The following is a 23,703-nucleotide window of genomic DNA, read 5'->3' on the forward strand; positions in this document are numbered from 1 at the left end:
TAGGCTATTATTGAACGAATTTCAAAACGAAAAGTAGTTTTGAACGAAATTATTCGGTTACTATTAACTATCTTTCGGTCGAACTTCTTTCGTGCCTTTTTGATAAGCGATGTTAAACTTCCAAGAGCATTTCTGAACTGAAGCGGCTAATCGGCTTTAAGGACAGCAGGTTTGATATTGATCTTTTTGAAGGTTTTGTTTAAAGTAGACGTTAAATTTATGAGGTAAAAATTGTCTCTCTCTCTCTCTCTTTGTATCTCTCTCTCGCTCTCTTTTTTTCAGTTATCCGATGGTAACTTACCATCACATCATAGTATGTAAGCTCTGACTGAGCAATTTTCCCAAAACAAAAATAATTCTGGAAGTACTTATTCAATTCTTCTTCTTCTTAATTGGCGTAGAAACCGCTTACGCGATTATAGCCGAGTTAACAACAGCGCGCCAGTCGTTCCTTCTTTTCGCTACGTGGCGCCAATTGGATATTCCAAGCGAAGCCATGTCCTTCTCCACTTGGTCCTTCCAACGGAGTGGAGGTCTTCCTCTTCCTCTGCTTCACCCGGCGGGTACTGCGTCGAATACTATCAGAGCTGGAGTGTTTTCATCCACCCGGACAACATGACCTAGCCAGCATAGCCGCTGCCTTTTAATTCGCTGAACTATGTCAATGTCATCGTATATCTCGTACAGCTCATCGTTCCATCGAATGCGATATTCGCCGTGGCTAATGCGCAAAGGACCGTAAATCTACACATGACTCAAGCAGCTCACTACTTCCGGTCTTTGACCAAGTATCCTCTGGGTAGCCTAAGAACATCCGTTCGAGGGCGAGCTAATGTGAGAAGGCGAAACATCCCCTACATAGGGTTATGCGCTGGGTTTGGGACCCGCCACGTAAAATTCAGTACCAATGACAAAGACTTTTTCAATTATCATTATCAATTTCGGTCGGACTTTATTCCTTTTTATCGGCTAGCCAATGATCAACTTCCGAGAGCATTTCTGATGACAAAGCTTTCAAAACTGATCTAATACACATACAGACACCACCAAACGAGAGAGGAAATCGGGCAAACAAAAGTGTAAACGCGATATTATTATTAAATTCTAACGCTTGTGAGAAATTCAGCCCATTTGTTACTATTATGATATCTCTTTAGCAAAGCTTTGTTCAAAGAACATTAAAAAATATATACACCTCAAGACGAGACACTCAATTGTACATACATATGTACTGTAGGTATGATATATTAGATTCTCTATGAAGAATGTATCAAGCAAAATATACAGTTTTAGATAAAATAATAAGTCAAAGCTGTACTTTACTATCACCATCATAAGAGCCAAGGAAATAAATTGCAATTTACACAGATATCAAAAAAAGCTCAATTGTATTGTTGTTCATAAAAATATCTTCACATTAATATATCCGACCTAGTTATCCAGTTTCAGCTGCGTATGTAACACACAAGTAGTCGAGGCACATACCTATTCACGCAGCACTCGTTCTACACTCTACTTGAGCCAAGCTCATTTCAGTTCACTTTTATTAATGTTTTTTACTTTTTATTAATGAAGAATTATCTGCGTGCTCTTTAACCAATGCACACACATACACATATGTATATGTATTTGTAAATACACATACATATACATATATGTATGTACATACATAATGTATTTGGTTGTGTGTGTACTAACTTTAGTGGCTCTTACCAATGCAAACACCCAATGAGGTCATCTCATTACCGGAATCGACTGTCGACTTGGCGGCAGCCAGCTTAGTAGACAATAAAAACTGAACGCGAGTTGGGACTACCCACGCAAACACACAAATACTTTGTATATATACTTGATTATCTACGAAGCTACAAATTACGACATTTTTGTCTGAAAAGTTTACCCAAGCCAAGCTGTAAGCGCACTTCACTCTCTTCTAACATGATAGCTCAATTCTTTATTTACTTTTCTAAATGTGTGGAAAGCAAGTACAAATCGGTTGATTGGAAATGTCAGTTATGTAAGCTGAAGCTGCATGCTTTGCGTTTCTCTCGGATTTTGTGTGAGTTTAGTTAGTTAGCTGGAAATATGGAGTAATTTCTTGGCACAACTATTAATCATGGTTGCATTGTGAAAATTGCATGCAATTTTAGTGACTTTTATTTATTTATCGTGTGTGTCATGTGGCAGAACATGTCACCTTTATGTATCATGACGTCGGTTGAGTGTGTTAACTTAGGTATATGCAGTTTTCTGTATAAAAATGTACATATGTACGTTTAGCCTAAAGTTAGATGCACTATATTTAATGGATATATAATATGTACTGCTATATCTTTATTGCGATTTAATATACACATTAGGGTGGTCCATATATTTGTTAGTCTATTTTTGGCGTAGAATAGGTCGACCTTTCCGATTAACTGCATTTGACGGTCATACTAAATAATTTTTTAGATTTATGCATATTTGTCTCCTCTCCGCCTCTTTTCTTTTGAATTCAGCATATTAGCAAGAGATAATAACCACTTCTTGATTTAATTAACCTCATTTTTGCCAAAAATATAGTTTTAGTAATACAGAAAACTCTCTCGACGAAAAGACCAAATACTACAAGTTTTCCCCGTCCTGCTATGGTGCAGAGGCATGAACGATGACATATTAGCAGCTTTATGGTCCTTTGCGCATTGTAACTTTTATAGAATGCACAGCGTCTACTTAGCTTTGTTGTTCGAATGGACGAAAACTCTGCAACTTGTATTATTTTCTCCAGTAGCAAGATTTGTTAACTCGGCTAAATCGAAGTCTACGCCAGGCGACCTTTGGTAGTATTCTAGGTAGGTTCTTGGTGTTAATAATAAGATGTGAGCCAAGGTGTGAATGCAATGACTGTGTGTATGATGACAAAATATATTTCGAAACCTCGTTTGATATCGAACGGCTCGGTTTGGTTCTTCCCGACTCTGACAGTGCTTTTGGTGTTGCTTAAAACCAGTCTACACTGACGTATTAGTTTTGTGGGGATACTATATTCAAACACGGTGGATAGAGGCAGTTCCTTTTCGTGCTGGCGTCAACATTAAAGCCTCTTTTGGACCTAAAAAATTGTGCTACAATAATGGTATTAAAAATTTGGAAGATTGGCTTATCATTATTTTGGTCTCTAGTTAAATTATATGTTTTGTTTTTAATAGGACCCTGATAAGAGTGTTATAAGTTTTTGTTTATTGTATTTTTTGTATGAGCAAAAAACATTAATCGAAAAATTTTAAGAAATCCTGTCGTCTTGACAGCTCTGGCCACTATAAATATCAGATACGTAGACACATCTTTCCATTGTCATGTCGTTTTGCTCCATAAACAACGTATTTCATTAAAACAAGTAAGGAAGCGCTAAGTTCGGGTGTCACCGAACATTTTATACTCTCGCATGATAAAGTGATAATCGAGATTTCATTATACGTCACTTACATTTTTTTCAAATACCCTATTTGTGTAAAGTTTTATTCCGCTATCATCATTGGTTCCTAATGTGCATATATTTATGTATATTATACAGAGAAGGCATCAGATGGAATTCAAAATAGCGTTATATTGGAAGAAGGCGTGGTTGTGAACCGATTTCACCTATATTTCGTGCATGTCATCAGGGTGTTAAGAAAATATTATAAACCGAATTTCATTGAAATCGGTAGAGTAGTTCCTGAGATATGGTTTTTGGTCCATAAGTGGGCGACGCCACACCCATTTTCAATTTTTAAAAAAAGCCTGGGTGCAGCTTCCTTCTGCCATTTCTTCAGTAAAATTTAGTGTAGGCTGTTTCAACATAACCTTTGTATGGAAGGTGGGCGTGGTTATTATCCGATTTCTTCCATTTTTGAACTGTATATGCAAATACCAGAAGAAAACGACTCTATAGAGTTTGGTTGACATAGCTATAGTAGTTTCCGAGATATGTACAAAAAACTTATTAGGTGGCGGGGCCACGCCCACTTTTCCAAAAAAAGTACGTCCAAATATGCCCCTCCCTAATGCGATCCTTTGTGCCAAATTTCACTTTAATATCTTTATTTATGGCTGAGTTATGACACTTTATAGGTTTTCGGTTTCCGCCATTTTGTGGGCGTGGCAGTTGGCCGATTTTGCCCATCTTCAAACTTAACCTTCTTATGGAGCCAAGAAATACGTGTACCAAGTTTCATCATGATATCTCAATTTTTACTCAAGTTACAGCTTGCACGGACGGACAGACGGACGGACAGACAGACATCCGGATTTCAACTCTACTCGTCACCCTGATCACTTTGGTATATATAACTCTATATCTGACTCTTTTAATTTTAGGACTTACAAACAACCGTTATGTGAACAAAACTATAATACTCTCCTTAGCAACTTTGTTGCGAGAGTATAAAAATTTTATAAAATTAAAAACCTTTTTAATTTGCTATTATATTTATTTTGTTTATGTTACTAAAATTTGTGCTCCAATAACATTTTACCACTATCCCGTATATTTTTTTAATTGTTTGGGAATCCTGTAAACTGACCCATCCTAATACAAGCGCTTTACAAGTATATTAAATATTTCTAAGCACTTCCCCACACCCATAATCTTCTACCGTTTCATAGAAACTGAATGCAAGCATCATTTTGTGAGTGCAGGGAAATTTACTTGCTGCAATTTCATTTTCAATGTCAGCTGACATGTTGCGGTTTATGTCATTCATTTGCTAATTCGTGATACTGCAATTTACACCGTGGGGCCCACACAATTCGCACGCGATGTCAATATGAGTAGATATGTATGTACGTGTGTCATAAGTTTTGAGGCAGCGGAAAAAACAATATTCGATTGAAATACTGCCCGAAAGGCATAATTAAAGCGAGCACGAGAAAGTCATTTTGTACATATGTATGTACTTTTTTTTACTTGGACTTTTTATGACTATAAGTCGTGCATTGCTTTTCAATATTCCACTTGCCACTTGTCACTCCGACCAGACTCATTTTGTCAGATTCTCTCTCGATTTCTTCGAATAAATGTTGCTTGCTACGCCCTTGTGTATGCATGCCATCCAATATATCTCTCAATAGGTTCGTCTGAGATCCCTTGCTATCTCGATGGCTTAAGCTCACACAATGAGGCGTTCACACGATCCCTTATAGGGGTATCGAAAGCTGGCTTGAATAAATAGATGATATATATAACGAGTGCAGATTTTGTATTCTCGCGTCTCATCCAGGATTCGGAGAAGCGTTAATATTTGGTCAATAGTAAAACGACCAGGTCTTCAGCCGCACTGATGAAATCCAAACAGTTTGTTTGCAAGCGGCTTCAGTCTTTCAGTACTTGAAAACTCCTGGTAAGCGAAGGGTGATTCCTCGGTAGTTAGCGCACATCGTAGAGTCGTCTTTTTTTAAGGCATAGTGCGTTGATTAAACATACTTTGCAGGTGGTGAGCTGAAGCATGTTTTCTGTGAACACATAACATGATTTGGCGCAGTGAATCACTAACGGGAGCACTATCTGTGGCTCTAATATTTCGCACATTCCCTTGATATCGTTATTCTCAAACGTATAAGTCTATATGCATAGAATCTTATTTATAAATTGAAACGCCACGTTGGCCACTTTATTTATTTTCAGAAAAACATTACCATATAAATATTAATTCAGATCAATAAAAATTAAAGAATCTTAATTAGAAACACGGAATCACAGTTATTTTTTAACTGAGAAGGTTGTCTATTCAAAATAAAGTTCTCCATAAAACTGTCTCTCGCATGTCTTTCCTAATTAATATTTATCTGAGCAATGTACTCACATATAAATTGCTCGAGTCTAAACTGAAATACGATAAGCGCAACAACAACACTTAGATGAATTTTAATTGCAAATTATTTTGAAAGTCAAGTGCTGTCAGTCGTTTTTTTATTGCTACTTAGTCGTTTATGAAATGTTTTGCGTTGAGGGAAAAAAATAAAACGCGAAGATAATTGTATAAACTAAAAGCTAAAGCAAAGTTGCAACTTTGTTTTTGATTAAAACCAACTGTTTAGTTAAATGTGTTGACGTGAATGAGATTCCCCTTCGATTGCGGCAAAAACTGCCGTTAAAATAATTTAATTTCAACAAGTTAGATTTTATCAATACTCCGGTACGGTATTTAATTAGCACTTCGAAAACAATCGAGTGCACTTTGAAGTATGTGAGTAAGGGTTTGAATGATTTTGCTCACTATAAGTGGGCTATTTTCAATTATATGTTCGAAAAATATATATAAATATGGCGCGTTCAGCTTAAGAAACCTCTATAAGAAGAATTTTAATTCCTATAGAGTGTTCTGAGATCTCGAATCTTTCGTAACAAACACTTAAAGTCCACGTGAGACGTCAGACTTAAGAGTTTAGATATATCTTTTGGCAGTGTTATGCTCATTTGCCTTTTATTTATGACCAATACATTATTTCAACTACCTTCTTATCAAATGATATCACTAACCACTGAACTGAATCATGCAAACAAATACAAATGATGCGGTTTCTATATTTGGCATTTTTCTTCTCCAGCGAAATTCGAATTGTCAACTGTGACGTAAGCGTAATTTATGGTCCAACAAAATATTCTTGACATGAGTTATCACGCTGTGACGTTTGAGAAGTGAGTGACAGATAAAGCAACACTTTTTTCATTCGGTATAAAAATAGCGAGAGACACACGAGTTTCTAGCGTCCATGCTTATTAAACTCGTTGAGAAGGTGGTAATAAACTTTGCATATTGGTTCCACATAAATATTGTAATCAACTTTTCGAAGTTATGCGGCGTATACATTGCTGTCAAATTGTATATAACCAATACATAAATGTCATATGCCTGTAGTCAGCGTAAATTTGACAAGCTACTGTTTGAGAAATGTCAAGTGTCATGTTTGTTAGAACTGAGTTCAATGAAATTGTGCTATAGTCCGATAAACAAAGAGGTTCGTTAAATTTATTTGAGTCGTTGATTTAAGAGCGCATTTCCTCAGATTATGAAAAACGTGCATGGTTCTATAAATATGTGAGAAGTGCGAAATATTTTTGCCGTCTTGTGTTGTCATTGATACCAAGTGCAACTAAAGGTCAACGAGGTTATCGAACATCAAAGTTTATCCATTTGGTTATCTTCATTAAAATTATTTATTCTAGATGGCATTTTTCCTTACGTTAATGTGTGACTTGTGATGAAACTTTTGTCACCCAAACAGCTTTTGACACTGGTTTTCGAAATCAGGAGATGTTCCTATGACAATGGTTCTGAGAGCAACAAATGAAAGTATATCATATTTTATGAATAATATGTTCATATTAGAAATAAACTTTAGACTTAAAAAGAGGGAAAGTAACAGGCAAGCCAATTATATTCTATAGTGGATTGTTCGGTCGAAAAAGGGTACATCTGCTAAGAAGCTTGAACTTGTCCTAAAAGCGGCTTTCAACGGCATCACCCGTGCACACTGCACCAACAATAGCAATTAATTCTATTTTAAAAACAGTACCCTTGAACATTACCGACAAAATTAATACTGAGAAGGTAGGTATATGAAGGCGTCCGAACAAGGACACACCGAAATTATTTCCTCCTTTATTCCACAAAACTTCGATGACTGCGTCACAAAGGCCACTCGTGGCGGCATTTTTCAGCTTACTCGTAGCGGAATCGCTGGCAACTGCAAAGCCGATGAGCTAGGCATCAGAATGAGACCGAGTTAGATCTCCATTCGCTTCTTGCGTTCTATCAATAGACCAATGGATCTCGCATGCTCTTAGCAGGTAATCGTAGAGGCTCTTACTGGACACTGTCCAATAGATAGCCATTCACTCGGTAAGGATAAAAATCTTGTCGGCACTAAGTGTCAAAGTTGTATGGAATAGGGTGAGGTGAACACCGTCTCAACAAATATGTGATAGGCTCAAAGCGTTTTGTCGATATGTAAGGGTCTTATAAACTATTATAAAGGGGTTTTAGGTATCACAACGAACCGTCATTATGAGCTGTCCAAATAAGATCCCTATACATGTATGATGTGGATATAAAATTTTGATAAATATATTCGTAAGTCACAGTGTGAAAATAGGCGAAATGGGACCACAACCACAACCTACTTCCCATATAACACAATTAAGAGTTCTACTTGATTCTTTCACTTTCCAGTACACAAATCAAGAAGTACTACGGTGCCCAAAAAATAAGGTGACATTGTATTTATTTTGAAAATTCTTTATTTATTCTTCCAAATCAATTTCATCCCCTTCAAAGTAATCCCCTCCCGATGCAATGCACTTATGCCAACGGATTTTCCAATCTTCGAAACACTGGTTGTAGTCACTTTCCACTTGAAGCTCCTCTATCGTATAAAAACGGTGTTCCCGGAGCGGTCTTTTGAGCTTGGTGAACAGCCAGAAGTCGCACTGCGCCAGATCAGGTGAATAAATATGGGTTGAGTTTTTGGCGAAATGATCACGAATTACGAGGGCAGTATGAGATGGTGCATTATCGTGGTGTAAAAACCAAGAATTGTCTTTCCACAATTCCGGCCTTTTTAGGCGGATAGCGTTACGCAAACGACGCTTAACGTTCAAATAATATTCCTTGTTGACTGTTTGACCGGTTGGAAGGAATTCATAATGCACAACACCACGATAATCGAAGAAAACAGTCAACATGACCTTGATTTTTGAGCGACTTTGGCGCGATTTTTTTGGTCTCGGCTCTCTTTTGGCACGATATTCGATCGATTGATCGGTTGTTTCGGGGTCGTAAGTATAGATCCAAGTCTCATCGCCAGTTATAATGAGTTTCATGACACCCTGGTAGTCTGAAAGCATCGTTTCACACACTTCAACGCGACGCCTGTTTTCCAAAAAATTCAATGTTTTCGGTACCAGTCGAGATTTGACGCGCTTGAGGCCCAAAACATTCTTCAAAATGGTATTGGCTGAGCCTTTCGATACGCCAACTTCATCAGGTCTCTAATTGTTAATCGACGGTTTTTCAACACCAAATCTTTGATTTGTTGAACGCGAGCTTCGTCGGTTGAGGTTGGTGGTCGCCCTGGACGCTCTTCGTCTTCGACACGTTCACGGCCGGCTTGGAACTCACTATACCACTTGTAAACATTTTTTTTAGACAAAACCTCATCACCAAAGGCTTTCTGCACCATCCTCAACGTATCCGCAGCAGAAAATTGATTCCGTTAACAAAATTTAATGCAAATACTTTGCTCAACAAATTTCGACATCGCAAAAAACGAAAAACTCACTTTTAGCAGCTCACAAAACCACACGTATCTCAAACACAAACAAATATTTTGACATGAAATTTGACATAAATGTGACTGACAGTACTACCAACCTAAAAAAAAAAATAATTCTCCAAATCCTTCGACGCGCGCAGTTTAAATTCAAATATCCTTATTTTTTGGGCATAGTAGTAATTAACACAATGGAATACATTTTTGCAGTAATAATTCCCTTAAAGTATACCACGTTTTGACCAAAAATTGATCAAATCCAACTAAAACGGTTCAAGATCCAAGGTACCGAATATGTGAACCCAGTATCTATAGTTGGCTTTTGACCGAAAATGTCATTCAATATGTGAGATATACATTTGAAATTCGGAAATTCTGTGTATCAAAAATGGCTTGAATCGAGTCAGTACTTTCCTGAGCCCCCATATACCTAATATAAAGATTTTCGAACTTTCGGTTGACTTCATACCGCATATATCGGCCAATTTGTGAGTTATCTCAATGAAAATTAATAAGCAGAATAGAATTGTTTGACAAAATGCCAGTTCTCAAAAAAAATCAATTTTTGACCGGAATTTCGGTCTTATATTGTTTATAAACAAATTTTTATCGGTGAGAAAAAATCTGCGATTAGGTACTAAAAAATATATTTAAGAAGCCCGTTTTCGAGTAATGTTGGTTACCGACTTTGAAAACACCATTTTGAGACAACCTTGTTTAAAGTTTGAAATACACTTCCAAACACTCTTAAAAGCCTTTGCATGTAACTTCGAAAATATTCACCGGAATGATATGAAATTCTCTGTGTGTAGTCTGAAATATATGTACATTTAAAAAATGAAATAAAAAAACCGATTTTTGAAAATTCTAACTGTAGATAACCACTTAAGGGGTTAGGGGTAGTTAGAATTTTCAAAAAATTATTTTTTTTTGCATTTTCGTTAAGTATAATATCTTAAAAATATTCCCTGAAGATTTCACGTTGATCCGATAATTAGTTTTTGAGTTATTCGACAAATAACAAAGAGAGATCGGGCACTTCAAAGCGCTAGTGTGAAACTTTAAACGCGTTTTTCTCAAAACTATGTTGTTTGAACCGGTGACAACTGTAACTCGAAAACCGTTCTGTAGATTTTAATGAAATTTATGCAGCTTTTAGAATACATAATAAACTCGGGCCTGACGAAGGATTTTTATTTTTTCGAAAAGTTCGATTTTTTAAGACCATTTAACTTGATTGGTTGATTTTTTCGCAAAAATTTAGAAAAAAATTTCCTGAGGCCGCCATTTTGTTAATTTTGAAAATAAAAAAATCCTTCGATCAGGCCCGAGTTTATCTATTTATAAAACTATTTTTTTTTGTCCGATTGATTTTAGATGAATCTCCAAGGACTTATGCTTGTCACCGCAAGTACCTTTTTTTGGAACAGGGTCAACACAAACAACTATAATTTTGGAAATCAAGTTTTTTTTTTTGAAATTTTCATGACTTCACGTCAACACATCCTATAATAATGCCATATTACTACGTTTGTAAAATAACATGATTTAATAGCAAAAAAAAATACTGAAAACTCTCATTTTTTCGTGCCTCTGACTACCCCTAACCCCTTAAGAGATTCAGAGTACGATTAGTACTAAGATAAACAACTTTTCTTTCAATATCTGGCATCTAAAACGTGTTTTGCTTCGTTTCGTAAAACTTTATTTGTACACACCTATTTATTTGTTCGTATAAAATGCACTTAGTAACCTTGGCAGCTAATTGCGTATTTTTTGTATCTATTAATTTTCTTCCCAGCGAGCATTTATTAATATTAATGGCTGATCCATTGTAAATTCATAAAAGTGTATTCGCAGAATTTCATAAATGTTAATTCAGTTTTTTTAACGATACCTGAATGACATCGACCGGCAACTAACAAAAATTGCATAAAATTAGTTCCATTTTCAATTTAAAAAAAAAAGCCTGGATGCAGCTTCATTCTGCAATTTCTTCCGTAAAATTTAGTGTTTCTGACGTTTTTTGTTTGTCGGTTAACGCACTTTTAGTAATTTTCAACATAACCTTTGTATGGGAGGTGGGCGTGGTTATTATCCGATTTCTTCCATTTCTGAACTGTATATGGAAATGCCTGAAGGAAAGGACTTTATAGAGTTTGGTTGACATGGCTATAGTAGTTTCCGAGATATGTACAAAAAACTTAGTAGGGGCGGGGCCACGCCCACTTTTCCAAAAAAATTACGACCAAATATGCCCCTCCCAGATGCGATCCTTTGTGCCAAATTTCACTTTAATACCTTTATTTATGGCTTAGTTATGACACTTTATAGGTTTTCGGTTCTCGCCATTTTGTGGGCGTGGCAGTGGGCCGATTTTGCCCATCTTCGAACTTAACCTTCTTATGGAGCCAAGAAATACGTGTACCAAGTTTCATCATGATATCTTAATTTTTACTCAAGTTACAGCTTGCACGGACGGACGGACAGACGGACGGACGGACAGACAGACATCCGGATTTCAACTCTACTCGTCACCTTGATCACTTTAGTATATATAACCCTATATCTGACTCTTTTAGTTTTAGAACTTACAAACAACCGTTATTTGAACAAAACTATAATACTCTCCTTGGCAACTTTGTTGCGAGAGTTGCTGCTGAATTTGTTCACTTAGTTCTTCACATGTTGTTCGTAACACCACGACCTCTAATTTGACTTTTGGTCTATTCCATATGTTATTTTCCTTCTGGGTTTGATTAAGCATAAAATAGTATATATATTGTATATGTACCAGCATATATACTATATATTATATACCATATTTGCGAGTGCACAATTCTATAAATAACTACTCACAACAATTAATTTCGCAGACCGGACTTCAAATGCGCCCACACGAGAACACTTCTGCGTTGTTTGTTTAATATTTGCTTGGAATTACGTGTAATAAAAAAAATTTATTAATAAAATAATTTAAACCTAGAATATTTTTAATATGTTGAATACAATTTTTTTAACATGCCAATACTTAAGATGAATACTATATTTTGAAAGCACTTTACAGGAGAAATTTAAAAATAAAATTTTTAATGTTTAAGCCGAACTGATTATACCAGTATTCTTAGAAGTGATACTTTTATTTCATAAAATTTGTGGTTTTTGCAAATTAGTAGCAGTATTACTCACAAGAGTTTAAAACCTCAGCTAATCGCTGAAATAATTAATTATAATTATATTTTAAGGCTCTTTGGTACTCAGGGTTATTAGCTATATAGCCTGAACAGGGTAAATAATTTTGCCACGAAGTTTGTAACATCGTGAACTAAACGTCGGAGAACCTTTAAAGGTTATATATGTATGTACATATATAACTGATCAACGTGACGAGCTTTGTCGCTTTAGTCAGGTACGTCTGCCTGTATATACGCGAACTACAAGTAGTAACTCAGTTCTTGAGAGATCGGTCTGAAATTTTGTACACGATCTCTTCTCCTCAAGAGCTGTTCATTTATCTGTCGATATCGAACCACTATAGCATATAGTTTCCATACAAATGACCCGTCTTTTTAAAATGTTTTATGATAAAAGAAATGCACCTGTGATGGGTATTATTTGGCGCAGCCGAGGTTATCGCCTGTTCTTGTTCTTAATAAGAATTATGAATTCTAATTTTTGTTGTCATAATTCATAAAAAAGGTATGATACATTATTTCCATAGCATTGTATTCCGAAATGAGCAGTCGACAGCTTGTAAAATATTCATTTCTGTACTTATTTACTTTTTTTATGAATATTTCAGTCGAACGAGAATTATATACATACATACGTGTGCACTTATTATAACAATCTAACAATTCTGCGAACTTACAAAAGTATAGATCTATATATGAATATTGAAAAGAACATCAGCTTTGCATACTAATTGATCATTACGCCATCAAATTAAAATTGATCAACTTCGGCGACGCTTTGTGTTTTGCTTTTGTAGAGGTGCATTCATATATGTAAGTGTACTTACAAACACCTATAATGAGCTTTAAAACAACCCTGTGTTTAAAATTTGTATACTCTTGCAACCTGTTGCTGCAGAGTATTATAGCTTTTTTTCACCTAACGGTTACACGTATCACCTAAAACTAATCTAGATAGATATAGAATTTTTTTTTTTTTTTTTTTTTTTTTTTTTTTTTTTGCGGGTGAGGGGGTGGAAAATGCCTTCCGCATCATCGGTGCTATCGTCACAGCAGCGGTATGTGCCACTTGCAGGTCACTAAAAACCCCCCCTCTAAGGAACCGTCGCCCACCCTGGGACCGCGTTTGCATTACTTCAGGGTGGCGTTCCATTTTTCTCATTGAGAGATTTACATCTGCGCACCTGCGTCCAGGTCCCGCTTTTTGCTGCGAAGCAAAATTGCTGCGAAATTCTTGATGATCTCCCAGTTTGCTTCACTCTCCAACATGACGCTGACTAAATTGTCCGCGTTTATTGGGCCAACCAGGTTTTCTACGGCGGTGCGTTCTTGTTTCTTTAGCTCCCACAGCTTTTTCCTTTCATATGCCAGAAGGTCGATTGGAGCATTGCCGCTTATAACTAATATTGCGTCGCCTGATACTGTCCGGTACGCTGATGCAACTCTGAGGGCTGCGGTGCGGTGCACTCTGGCCATTACCTTACGCCGATTTTCCTTTTTAAGGGCGTCTGCCCAGATCTCGGCTCCGTATAGTAAGACGCTTATTGTCGTCGACATTAGGAGCTTTCTCTTTTCTTGGCTGGGGCCCCCTATGTTGGCCATTAATCGACTCAGTTGAGAGGTGATCTTCGCTGCCTTTCCTGCGGCGTGCTGGATTTGAACCCAGAAGGTTAGTCTGGGGTCCAGTCTTACGCCTAGGTAGTTTACTGCTCTCTGCGTCCTAAGAATATCCGTAGTTGTGTGCATGCTTATCTCGAGAGGGATGTGCTTGTTTGTTAGCAGCAGTAGCTCTGTTTTCTCCGTAGCGAGCTGGAGGTTGTGTGTGTCAAGCCATGTTTGCGTCCGTATCATGACCTGATTCAGCTTTCTTCGCGCTTCTTCTGTGTCCCTTGCTGTGATTACTGCCGCAATGTCGTCCGCGTAGCCAATTAAATATGATTCGTCTGGCATTTCTAGTTTTAATATAGCGTCGTAGCTGATGTTCCATAAGTCTGGGCCTAGAATGGATCCTTGCGCTGCTCCTGACGTAACCGCTATCTGTCGTGACCCTTCTTTGGTTTCATACAGCAGTTTTCTGTTGCTAAGGTAGCTCCGCACCACAGCCCTGAGGTAGTCGGGTATCTTGAAGCTTTTTTCGAGAGCGTCAATCATGTCCACCCATCTAGCACTGTTGAAAGCGTTTCGGACATCTAGAGTCGCCAGTAACACTATTCTTTTATATTTATGCCATCTACGCTGCGCTGCTTCTACGCTTTCGACGACGCATTTTATGGCTCCTATTGTTGATCTACCGGGTCTGAAACCATATTGTCTAGGGGACAATCCTCCAGCTTCGTTAATGGCCGCTTCGAGTCTGGGTTTTATGAGGCTTTCGTATAGCTTTCCCGCTGTATCAAGCATGCATAGAGGACGGTAAGCTGATGGCGAATTGGGGTCTCCTTTTCCCTTACTGATTAACACTAGCCGTTGCTTCTTCCATGGTTCAGGGAATATTCCGGTTTCAAGGCAGGCGTTGTACATTTTCAGTAGTACTGCCGGGCGCTCTGCAGCGATTATTTTGAGGATTTCTGCTGGGATCCCGTCCGGACCGGGTGATTTGTTGGCCTTGAGCTTGCCAGTGGCTAACTGCAGCTCTTCAAGGGTGAACAGGGGGATTTGCGCAGATCTTAGTGTTTGTTCTGGATCACTAGCCCTGCTTTCGTGTGTGGGGAATAGCGCGTTCACGATGTGATCCATTTTGACAGCGGTTAAGTCAGGCGGCTTTGCTCGAGCGCCGAGTTTCTTCATAACTACTTTATATCCGAGTCCCCAGGGGTTTCTGTTTATATCCTCGCGTAGTTCCTCCCATTTTTTCTTTTTGCTGTCGTCGATGGCGTGCTTCAGCTCCTTTTTTGCTGCTTTGTATTGCTCGGCTTCTTCGGGTGCGGCTCCTCTGCGCCTGGATCTCGTGTAGGATCTGCGAAGGCGGAGGCATGTGCGTCTGAGTTGGGCGATATTTTCAGTCCACCAGTAGACTGCTGCCTTATGTTTGCTGTGGGAAGCCTTGGGCATTGATTTTTTACAGGCTCTTATTATATTAAACATTGTGTGCTCGACAATCTCTTTTGCATTATTTGGGGAGCTGCTAGATGGGTTTTGGTCGTCTATTGCAGAGATCAGTTTCGAAGTATTTAGCTTCGAAATGTTCCACTTCCGTGTTGCAGTCTTTTTCCTGTGCTGGTTAGCGTTTGTTCCAGTATCGATAGTGAAGGAAATGTACTGGTGATCGCTACCAGTGTAATCCTCCAGGACTTTCCATTTCTTTATTGAGCCTGCCAAGCGTTCGGATGATAGAGTGATGTCTGGTGTAGTTTCCTCGCATCCCGGTCTTCTAAACGTGGTTGCATTTCCCGTGTTGAGCACTATTAGACTTAGGCGCGCAGCCATTTCTAGGATGCGCTTTCCCCTCGAATCCGTATTTGGCATACCCCACTCTACGGCTTTGGCATTTAGGTCTCCGGCGATTATTAGTTGACCTTCTATAGACCTGGCTGTGTCCTCAATATTGTCGAGCTTTTCTTGGAATTCCTGTATGCTATCGCTTGGCGTCAAGTAGCAGCTAATTACTGTAAAAAGGTCGCATTTGGCCCACACAAAACCATTGCCGTTCCCTTTGTCTACAGCGATGGCGTTACTCCCTGGTGGTAGCCATATAGCGGCGGTCGAGCTGCTATCTTCCAGCCAGGTACCTCTCTCTTTCTTTTGGTATTGCTCGCTTATGATGATTAACTCGTAGGCGTTCTCCATCACCATTTGCGAGAGTAGTGCGTCAGCAGCCTTGCATCTATGCATGTTGGCCTGTAAGATATTCATTTGTTTTGGTATTTCCTATATACCATACATTTCGCGGAACCCGGGATATGGTCAACTTTTTCGTGTTTAGCCTCCACGCAGAGGCAGCATGAGGGAGGCTTTGTGCACTCTTTCATTTTGTGACCTGGTTGGCCGCATTTTATGCAGACCCCTTCTCCTCTTCTATCGGGCCCTTTGCAGTCCCAGGTTAAATGGCCTGGTCCAAAGCAGCGAAAGCATCTTTTTGGGGTTTCTTTCAGACGGAGCCTGCAGTTAACCCAGCCGATTTTTATGCGTGCCTGTCGCATCAGTGTGTCAGCCTTGTCCTCGTCGAGCGTTATATATGCCCTGACCTGCTCTCTTATGTTAGGTGCTGTTATGCTTATCGTCAAGTCTCCGATGGAGTCTTGTAGCACTTTTTTTACAGCCTCTGCTACTTCCTCCTTTGTTGAAAGGGAGTCGAGGTCTCTGATCTCTATTGTTGCTTTTGTCTTAAGGTCGGCCACAGTTGCGGATTCTCGGAGGGTCGTCTTGAGTGCCTCGCAGAAACTGGCTTTTGTGGATTGTCCCTTCTCCAGCTCTAGTAGTAGAGCCCCGGCTCTTGTTTTGCGGATCCCTTTGATTTTTACCTCCGCTTCTCTTAGGTTTACTTTGCTACGGATATTCTTGAGGACCTCGGCGTAGCTGTTTCCTTCTGCTGGCTTAATGATTACGGCCTCCGATTGTCGTTTGGGCCTGCTTTTTGCTCTCTGGTTTGAGACGGTATTCTTCCCTTGTTGTCCTCCCTCTTTCGGTTTTTTGTTTTCCGTTCCTTCGGTTGTGAGTGTCTTCCTTGCTTTTTTGGGCAAGACTTTCTGCCACTGGCCGTCCTTTTCGCTTCTTGGTCGCACTGTTTCTCGAGGCTCCACTGGGCTTGTCGCCCGCCGCTTCGAGGTTGTTGGCTCTGGGGTCATGATCCGTCTGCTTAGAAGTCCGCGTCTTTTCTCGTTTTCTGCGATGAGCCAGTTTCTGCGGTAACTCTTCATTACATCAAAGAGTTCGTCCAGCTGTGCCGCTCCGTTCTTGACATCCAAGCTGACGTTCTTTTGCTTTGCCATCGCCGTCTTCATGATTTGTACGATACTCTTACATTTTTCCAAAGATTCCTCTTCTGCTCGTCTCATTTGAGTGATGTACTCCTGTTTCGGTGAATTTTGAGGTCCTTCTGTGGTGGCCACTGGGGTGCTCTTCCCTTCTGTTTGTTTTGCTGGTGGTTCCTGTGTGACAGGAGTTTCTTTTGCGGCTATTTTTTCTCCCGCTTTTTCGACTTGCTTGGGAGTGATGGTCAGTATAGGGGATCTAAGCATCCTACTACTTCTGCGGAACACGGTCCCGTATTCCTCGTCTTGAGCATCTTTGTTTTGTTGTTCTTTATGTGATTCCTTCTGTTGGTGTTTTTGTTGTTGTTGTGGTGTACTCATTTTAGATCTAATGGGTCTCCGCTTCAAGCCGCTATCTCCGCACGTTGTAACAGTTGCCCTTTATGAACCCCGTGGTTATCTATGCAAGCAGGGAGGCCACGCTAGGGTTGACACAAGTCCTTATGGGAGCTTGTGTTCAGAGCCAGGTTCAGGCACGAATCAGGAGCTCGTCTCAACTGAACCTGTACGGCCAAAAAAAAAAAAAAAAAATTTTTTTTGGCGACGTGCATTGAACGTACTTGAAGACCTGCCAGGGTTTTAACGAGACGGAGGCGAGAGCAGTATTAGCCTACCAGCCATTTCGGTAAGATGTCACTCTTACCTACTGAGGTGGTAGAATACTGCCCTCACCAGCCCTTTGTCAGACTAATCCGTTATTTGTTTCCAGTATTCCATAATCAGAACCTTACTGGCCTCGATTCTGATGGGCGCTTGCCCAGGGTTTTTCGCCGTCGTCTGTGCACTTTTGGTGCTGCTTCCTGTATGGTTCCCTCGTCGCTTTGTTGCCTCCCTCTCGTGGGTAGGTTCTCCCTCGGTGCAACCCCGGTGGGGGTTATGGACGCTTATTTAAAGGCGGCATCTTCTCGCCTCTTCGCCGGAGGTTCATTGGGCATATTAGGCGTTTTGAGCCAGGCCCTCCTCTCCTGCAGCTCTTGGTCGGGGGCTGCGTATTACTATTCGCAGCTAACCTACTTAGCGTAGGCCGTCCACTATCCGCCAGCTGTGACCCCGGTAGTAGCCTGAGCTCAGCCCCACCATAGATATAGGATTATATATATATAATAATGTATTAATGATCAGGATGGCGAAACAAGTTGAAATGCGAGTGACTGTTTGTCTGTCCGTACGTCCGGGCAAACTGTAACTTGAGCAAAAATTAAGCTATTTTGATGAAACTTGGTATGGGCGTTAATTTTGCCACGAAAATAACAGTTGCAAGAAGGGCATAATCGGACTACAGCCAACGAAACGCCGTTAGCCATATGCGGGCTAAACATTTTGTAAAAGTGGACGTCACCCTGCCTCTAATTGATTTAACATCTCTACTCTCCTAAACCACTTAAGCCACAATAACCGAAATTCGCTTAGAATTTCTCCCATATAACTATGTCACAGTGTGAAAATGGACGAAATCGGACTTCAATCACGTGTACTTGCCATATAACACAAATTTTAAATTTCATTTGATTCTTTTACTTTCTAGTACACAAAACATGAAGTAATGAATAGAACGGGATAAAACTTTGCGCTAATACTTTTTTTAAAGAATTCCACCTTATGCCCAGAAATTGCCCAAATCCAACCAAAACTGTTCAAGCCACTAGGTACCGCATATGTGAACCCCAGTATCTGTAGTTGACTTTTGACCGAAAATATCGGTAGTATGTAATTATGTGCGCTACAAATAACTAATATCAGGATTTTCGAACATCCGACTGACTTTACTCTATATGATTGGTTTTTAGTCGATACTACATATAATGATTTTCGTTTTTCTAGCAAACCTTATGTGCCTGTCAATGTATGAGCCATATATATGTAGCATATGTACATACATATGTATATAAAATTGCTTAGATTCAGATCCTCTGATTGACGTTTTACGCCTTAAGGCTAAACTCACACCGGTTTAGTCAAAAACGTCTTGTGCTCTAACCCACACCAAGCGAAGCACAATGCGACATTTTGTCTTTTTGTCTCTCAATGGTGTGCATTGAAATAAAACGAAAAAAGAAGGACACGAATCTGTTCTTGCAAAGATATCGTCGGGTTCGGACGATTCAGAAATCAAATTTGTAATAATATTTTTAATATTTAATATTTTGTGCCAGTTCTATTTTCAATAATTGAGTTTTGTGAACGAAGTGAAAGAAATAAAAGAGAATGGTGGGAGCATCCGTACAACCAGAAGCGCGATTCGGAAAATATTATTACAAATTTCATTTCTGAACTGACACTGCATCCGAGAAAATTTCGAAATCTCAAAAGGGTGCAGGTGTAAACATTCGAATATTTGCTGTCTTTAATAAAACATTTAATTTTTAAGCAAAATGCAAACTAACGCAAAAGCAGAACTCCTGCGGAAAGATTAATTATAACGCTACGGTAAGTAAAAACAAATAGCTTTTTAAACTTAAAATCAATGTATTTTTAATTCAAAATCCCTGCTTTGGTAAAATTTTGAAATGATCAATATGAAAATATAAATTATTATAATATTTATTCTTATTCATATACCACATTAGATAATCCCTTGACCGACGATGACGTTGAGCTACTTAAATATTCATTTTCCTCTTCTTCTTGAAATTTATTCATTTCCTTTATCATGTGCATTCTGAATAGTCTTTGCCTTTTACTGGAGAGTTTTTCATAATCAGACAGCAAACTTTTAAAAAATAATTCATTTCCATTTTCTTTTGGTTTCTGCTTCGTTTTGGAGTTTAGGAACTCAATCATTGGTCCTGCTATCATCTCAGATATAGATATCTTACTCTTTTTCGTTGGTATTGGACTGCTTTTGTCAGTACTTACTGCATCCGTAAAATCATTTTGCGACATGTCGGCAGTTTGCTCTTCGACATCAGGGCTATTTACAGGTAAATTACTGCGCATTTCACGTTGCTGATGTACAAACTCTTTTAAAAAAGACATTGCATCAGCCAAGTACCATTTCCGCTTCTGCTTACCACTCGATCTATATGGTTTGTTTTTTTCTTCCCTCAAATACCTCGAATATGAGTTCCGTAAATTTGTCCATTTATTTTTGCATGCTGCTACTGCAAGATATAAAATTTGGAATTTTTGAATTATGGTGGGTATACAAAAATTGCAATTAATTAAAATATTAATATAATTTCAGGTATTTGGCAACTGGAGAATCATTCAAGTCGCTTTCGTTTTTTTTTCGCTGTGGGGCTTCCACAATTGAAAACATTGTAATGGAAACCTGCAAAGCTGTCTGGGAAATATCACCAATTTACCTTCCAAAACCCGACGTTGCGAAATGGCTTTCTATAGCAGATGCGTTTGAAAACATGCTGAAATTTTCTAATTGTCAGGAGGTATAGATGGAAAACACATAAGAATACAGTGTCCTCCAAAAGCAGGATCTTCTTCTTCTTAATTGGCGTAGACACCGCTTACGCGATTATAGTCGAGTTAACAGCGCGCCAGTCGTTTCTTCTTTTCGATACGTGGCGCCAATTGGATAATCCAAGCGTAGCCAGGTCCTGGTCCACCTGGTCCTTCCAATGGAGTGGAGGTCTTCCTCTTCCTCTGCTTTCCCCGGCGGGTACTGCGTCGAATACTTTCAGAGCTGGAGTGTTTTCGTCCATCCGGACAACATGACCTAGCCAGCGTAGCCGCTGTCTTTTAATTCGCTGAACTATGTCAATGTCGTCATATATCTCATATAGCTCACCGTTCCATTGAATGCGATATTCGCCGTGGCCAATGCGTAAAGGACCATAAATCTTTCGCAGAACTTTTCTCTCGAAAACTCTCAGCGTCGACTCATCAGTTGATGTCATCGTCCAAGCCTCTGCACCATATAAAAGGACGGGAATTATGAGCGACTTATAGAGTTTGGTTTTTGTTCGTCGAGAGAGGACTTTACTTTTCAATTGCCTACTCGTCGTCGTATATCTCATATAGCTCATCGTTCCATCGAATGCGATATTCGCCGCGGCCAATGCGCAAAGGACCATAAATCTTTCGTAGAACTTTTCTCTCGAAAACTCTGAGCGTCGACTCATCAGTTGATGTCATCGTCTAAGCCTCTGCACCATATAAAAGGACGGGAATTATGAGCGACTTATAGAGTTTGGTTTTTGTTCATCGAGAGAGGACTTTACTTTTCAATTGCCTACTCAGTCCGAAGTAGCACCTGCGTTGGATTTCCAGGCTGCCATTGTTGGTGGTGTTTATGCTGGTTCCCAAATATACGAAACTATCTACAACTTCAAAGTTATGTTTGGAGGATATCAATAACATCGGCATACGCAGGCAGCTGTACACTCTTATAAAAGATTGTACCTGCTCGATTAAGTTCTGCAGCTCGAATTATTTCCTCCAGCAGCAGATTGAAGAAGTCGCACGATTGGGAGTCGTCTTGTCTGAAACCTCGTTTGGTATCGAACGGCTCGAAGAGGTCCTTCCCGATCCTGATGGAGCTTTTCGTGTTGTTCAACGCCAGTTTACACAGCCGTATTAGTTTTGCGGGTATACCAAATTCAGACATCGCGGCATAAAGGCAGCTCCTTTTCGTGCTGTCGAAAGCAGCTTTGAAATCGACGAAGAGGTGGTGTGTGTCGATTCTCCTTTCACCGGTCTTTTCCAAGATTTGGCGCATGGTGAATATCTGATCGGTTGTTGATTTGCCAGGTCTAAAGCCACACTGATAAGGTCCAATCAGTTTTTTGACGGTGGGCTTTAATCTTTCACACAATACGCTCGATAGAACCTTATATGCGATGTTGAGGAGGCTTATCCCACAGTAGTTGGCGCAGATTGTGGGTCTCCCTTTTTGTGGATTGGGCAGAGCACACTTAAATTCAATCGTTGTGCATGGTCTGACGAAAGACCATATTTTACAAAGAAGCTGATGCATGCTCCTTATCAGTTCTTCGCCGCCGTCTTTGAATAGCTCGGCCGGTAATCCATCGGCTCCATCGGCAGGATCAGATTATTTTAATTTTAAAAATGTCATTTAATCCATTTACAAGCTGTAGTTGATGCATATGGGCAGTTCATTTGTGTTGATGTTGGCGACTTTGGAAAACAACTTATTCAAAAACAATTAAATTTACCACATAGTCAAAGGCTATGTCCAGAAAGCTGCAAATGCATACCTTTTGTTTTTGTCGCCGATGAAGGCTATTCACTTACGAATATTCTAAGACCTTTTGCACTAAGGAACTTAACAAATGAGCGAAGAATATACAAGCATAATTACTGTTTATCAAGAGCAAGACGAGTCGTGGAACGCGCGTTTGGTATGCTTGCAAACAAGTTTCGAATTTTTCATACAGAAACTTTGTTGCCGCCTTATAAAGTAGAAACTATTATATTAGCTGCTTGTGCTTTACATAATATGATTCGGGAATGAGAACATTTGCTTCATGAAATATTGAAAACACAAGGCCATCAAATGGTGCGCGTTACATACGTGACCAGTTTCTATCATTTTTTAACTCTACCACAGTTTTTTGGCAAACTAAGTACGTTATCTAATTTTCTTTAGTTTTGTACTGTATATCTACAATGGACTTTCACTATATTTTTAAATACTTATTAACATTACGTATGTACATATGTACAAATGGTATAAATAAAATAAATTAAACTTACCTTCACTATTCATTTCTGTAGCTATTTCGTCCCATAGTTTTTCCGTTATTAACTTATTTTTGTGATCTTTATTTTTGTAATTAAATATTGGGCTCCTTTCCTCGATCAAAAACACTAATTTTTCCGCGTCAATGTCCATTAAAACAGCTTGTATGCACAGTGTAAGCACGAATAAAATGCGTAATTTTGACTATGGAAAACAATGGTACAACTATAAGCAACGAAACGTGTTTTTCTGTCTTGTCTTGTCTGTTCCATTCGGTGTGGGCTGCGCCGTGGCTCAAGACCAATACATGTCGGCAAGAAAGACGGTTTTGTTGCATTTGTTGTGGTTCGCTTGGTTTGGGTTAGAGCACAAGACGTTTTTGTGTCTTATTAGTCAAAGACGTTTTTGACCGCACCGTATAAGCGAGTTCAGCCTAAGGCTTTGATTCCTGCAAATTACAAGAGTATAAAATCCTCGGTTGCACCCGAACTGAACCCTTCCTTACTTATTTTGCATTTATTTTGTATTATTGCTTTTATTTGTTTAATATTTCTCTGTCCAAAACGAAGCACCGTTTTTCCAAAAT

General features: G+C 39.2%; 2 protein-coding genes across 7 annotated transcripts in view; one reads left to right on the top strand and one right to left on the bottom strand.

Moving 5' to 3' along the window:
* The window catches only part of LOC126750945 (bestrophin-1), a 65,146-nt gene that overhangs the window by 11,854 nt on the left and 29,589 nt on the right, over positions 1 to 23,703 (top strand). Inside the window, exon 1 of one of the 6 annotated variants that reach the window (XM_050460800.1) lies at positions 19,864 to 19,885. The exons of the other annotated variants lie outside the window; for them this stretch is intronic. The gene's annotated coding sequence lies outside the window, so the exon portion shown is untranslated. Of the gene's footprint in view, positions 1 to 19,863; positions 19,886 to 23,703 lie in introns of those variants that run through there. 6 annotated transcript variants of the gene reach the window in all.
* On the bottom strand, positions 20,006 to 23,270 carry LOC126759923 (uncharacterized). Its single transcript, XM_050475163.1, has 2 exons — positions 23,132 to 23,270; positions 20,006 to 20,559 (listed from the first exon to the last, which is right to left on the bottom strand). Exons 1-2 carry the CDS (start codon positions 23,268 to 23,270, stop codon positions 20,006 to 20,008), a joined length of 693 nt encoding a protein of 230 aa, XP_050331120.1.

The sequence above is a fragment of the Bactrocera neohumeralis genome, chromosome 2, assembly GCF_024586455.1.
Source record: "Bactrocera neohumeralis isolate Rockhampton chromosome 2, APGP_CSIRO_Bneo_wtdbg2-racon-allhic-juicebox.fasta_v2, whole genome shotgun sequence".
In the NCBI taxonomy this organism is placed as follows: Eukaryota; Metazoa; Arthropoda; class Insecta; order Diptera; family Tephritidae; genus Bactrocera; species Bactrocera neohumeralis.

Bases quoted from the DNA above. Each gene is read 5' to 3' on its own strand.
- LOC126759923 (XM_050475163.1), bottom strand. From the start codon at position 23,270: ATGGACATTGACGCGGAAAAATTAGTGTTTTTGATCGAGGAAAGGAGC. The intron at 20,560-23,131 runs GTAAGTTTAATT...TATATCTTGCAG, and splicing joins TACAGAAATGAATAGTGAAG to TAGCAGCATGCAAAAATAAA.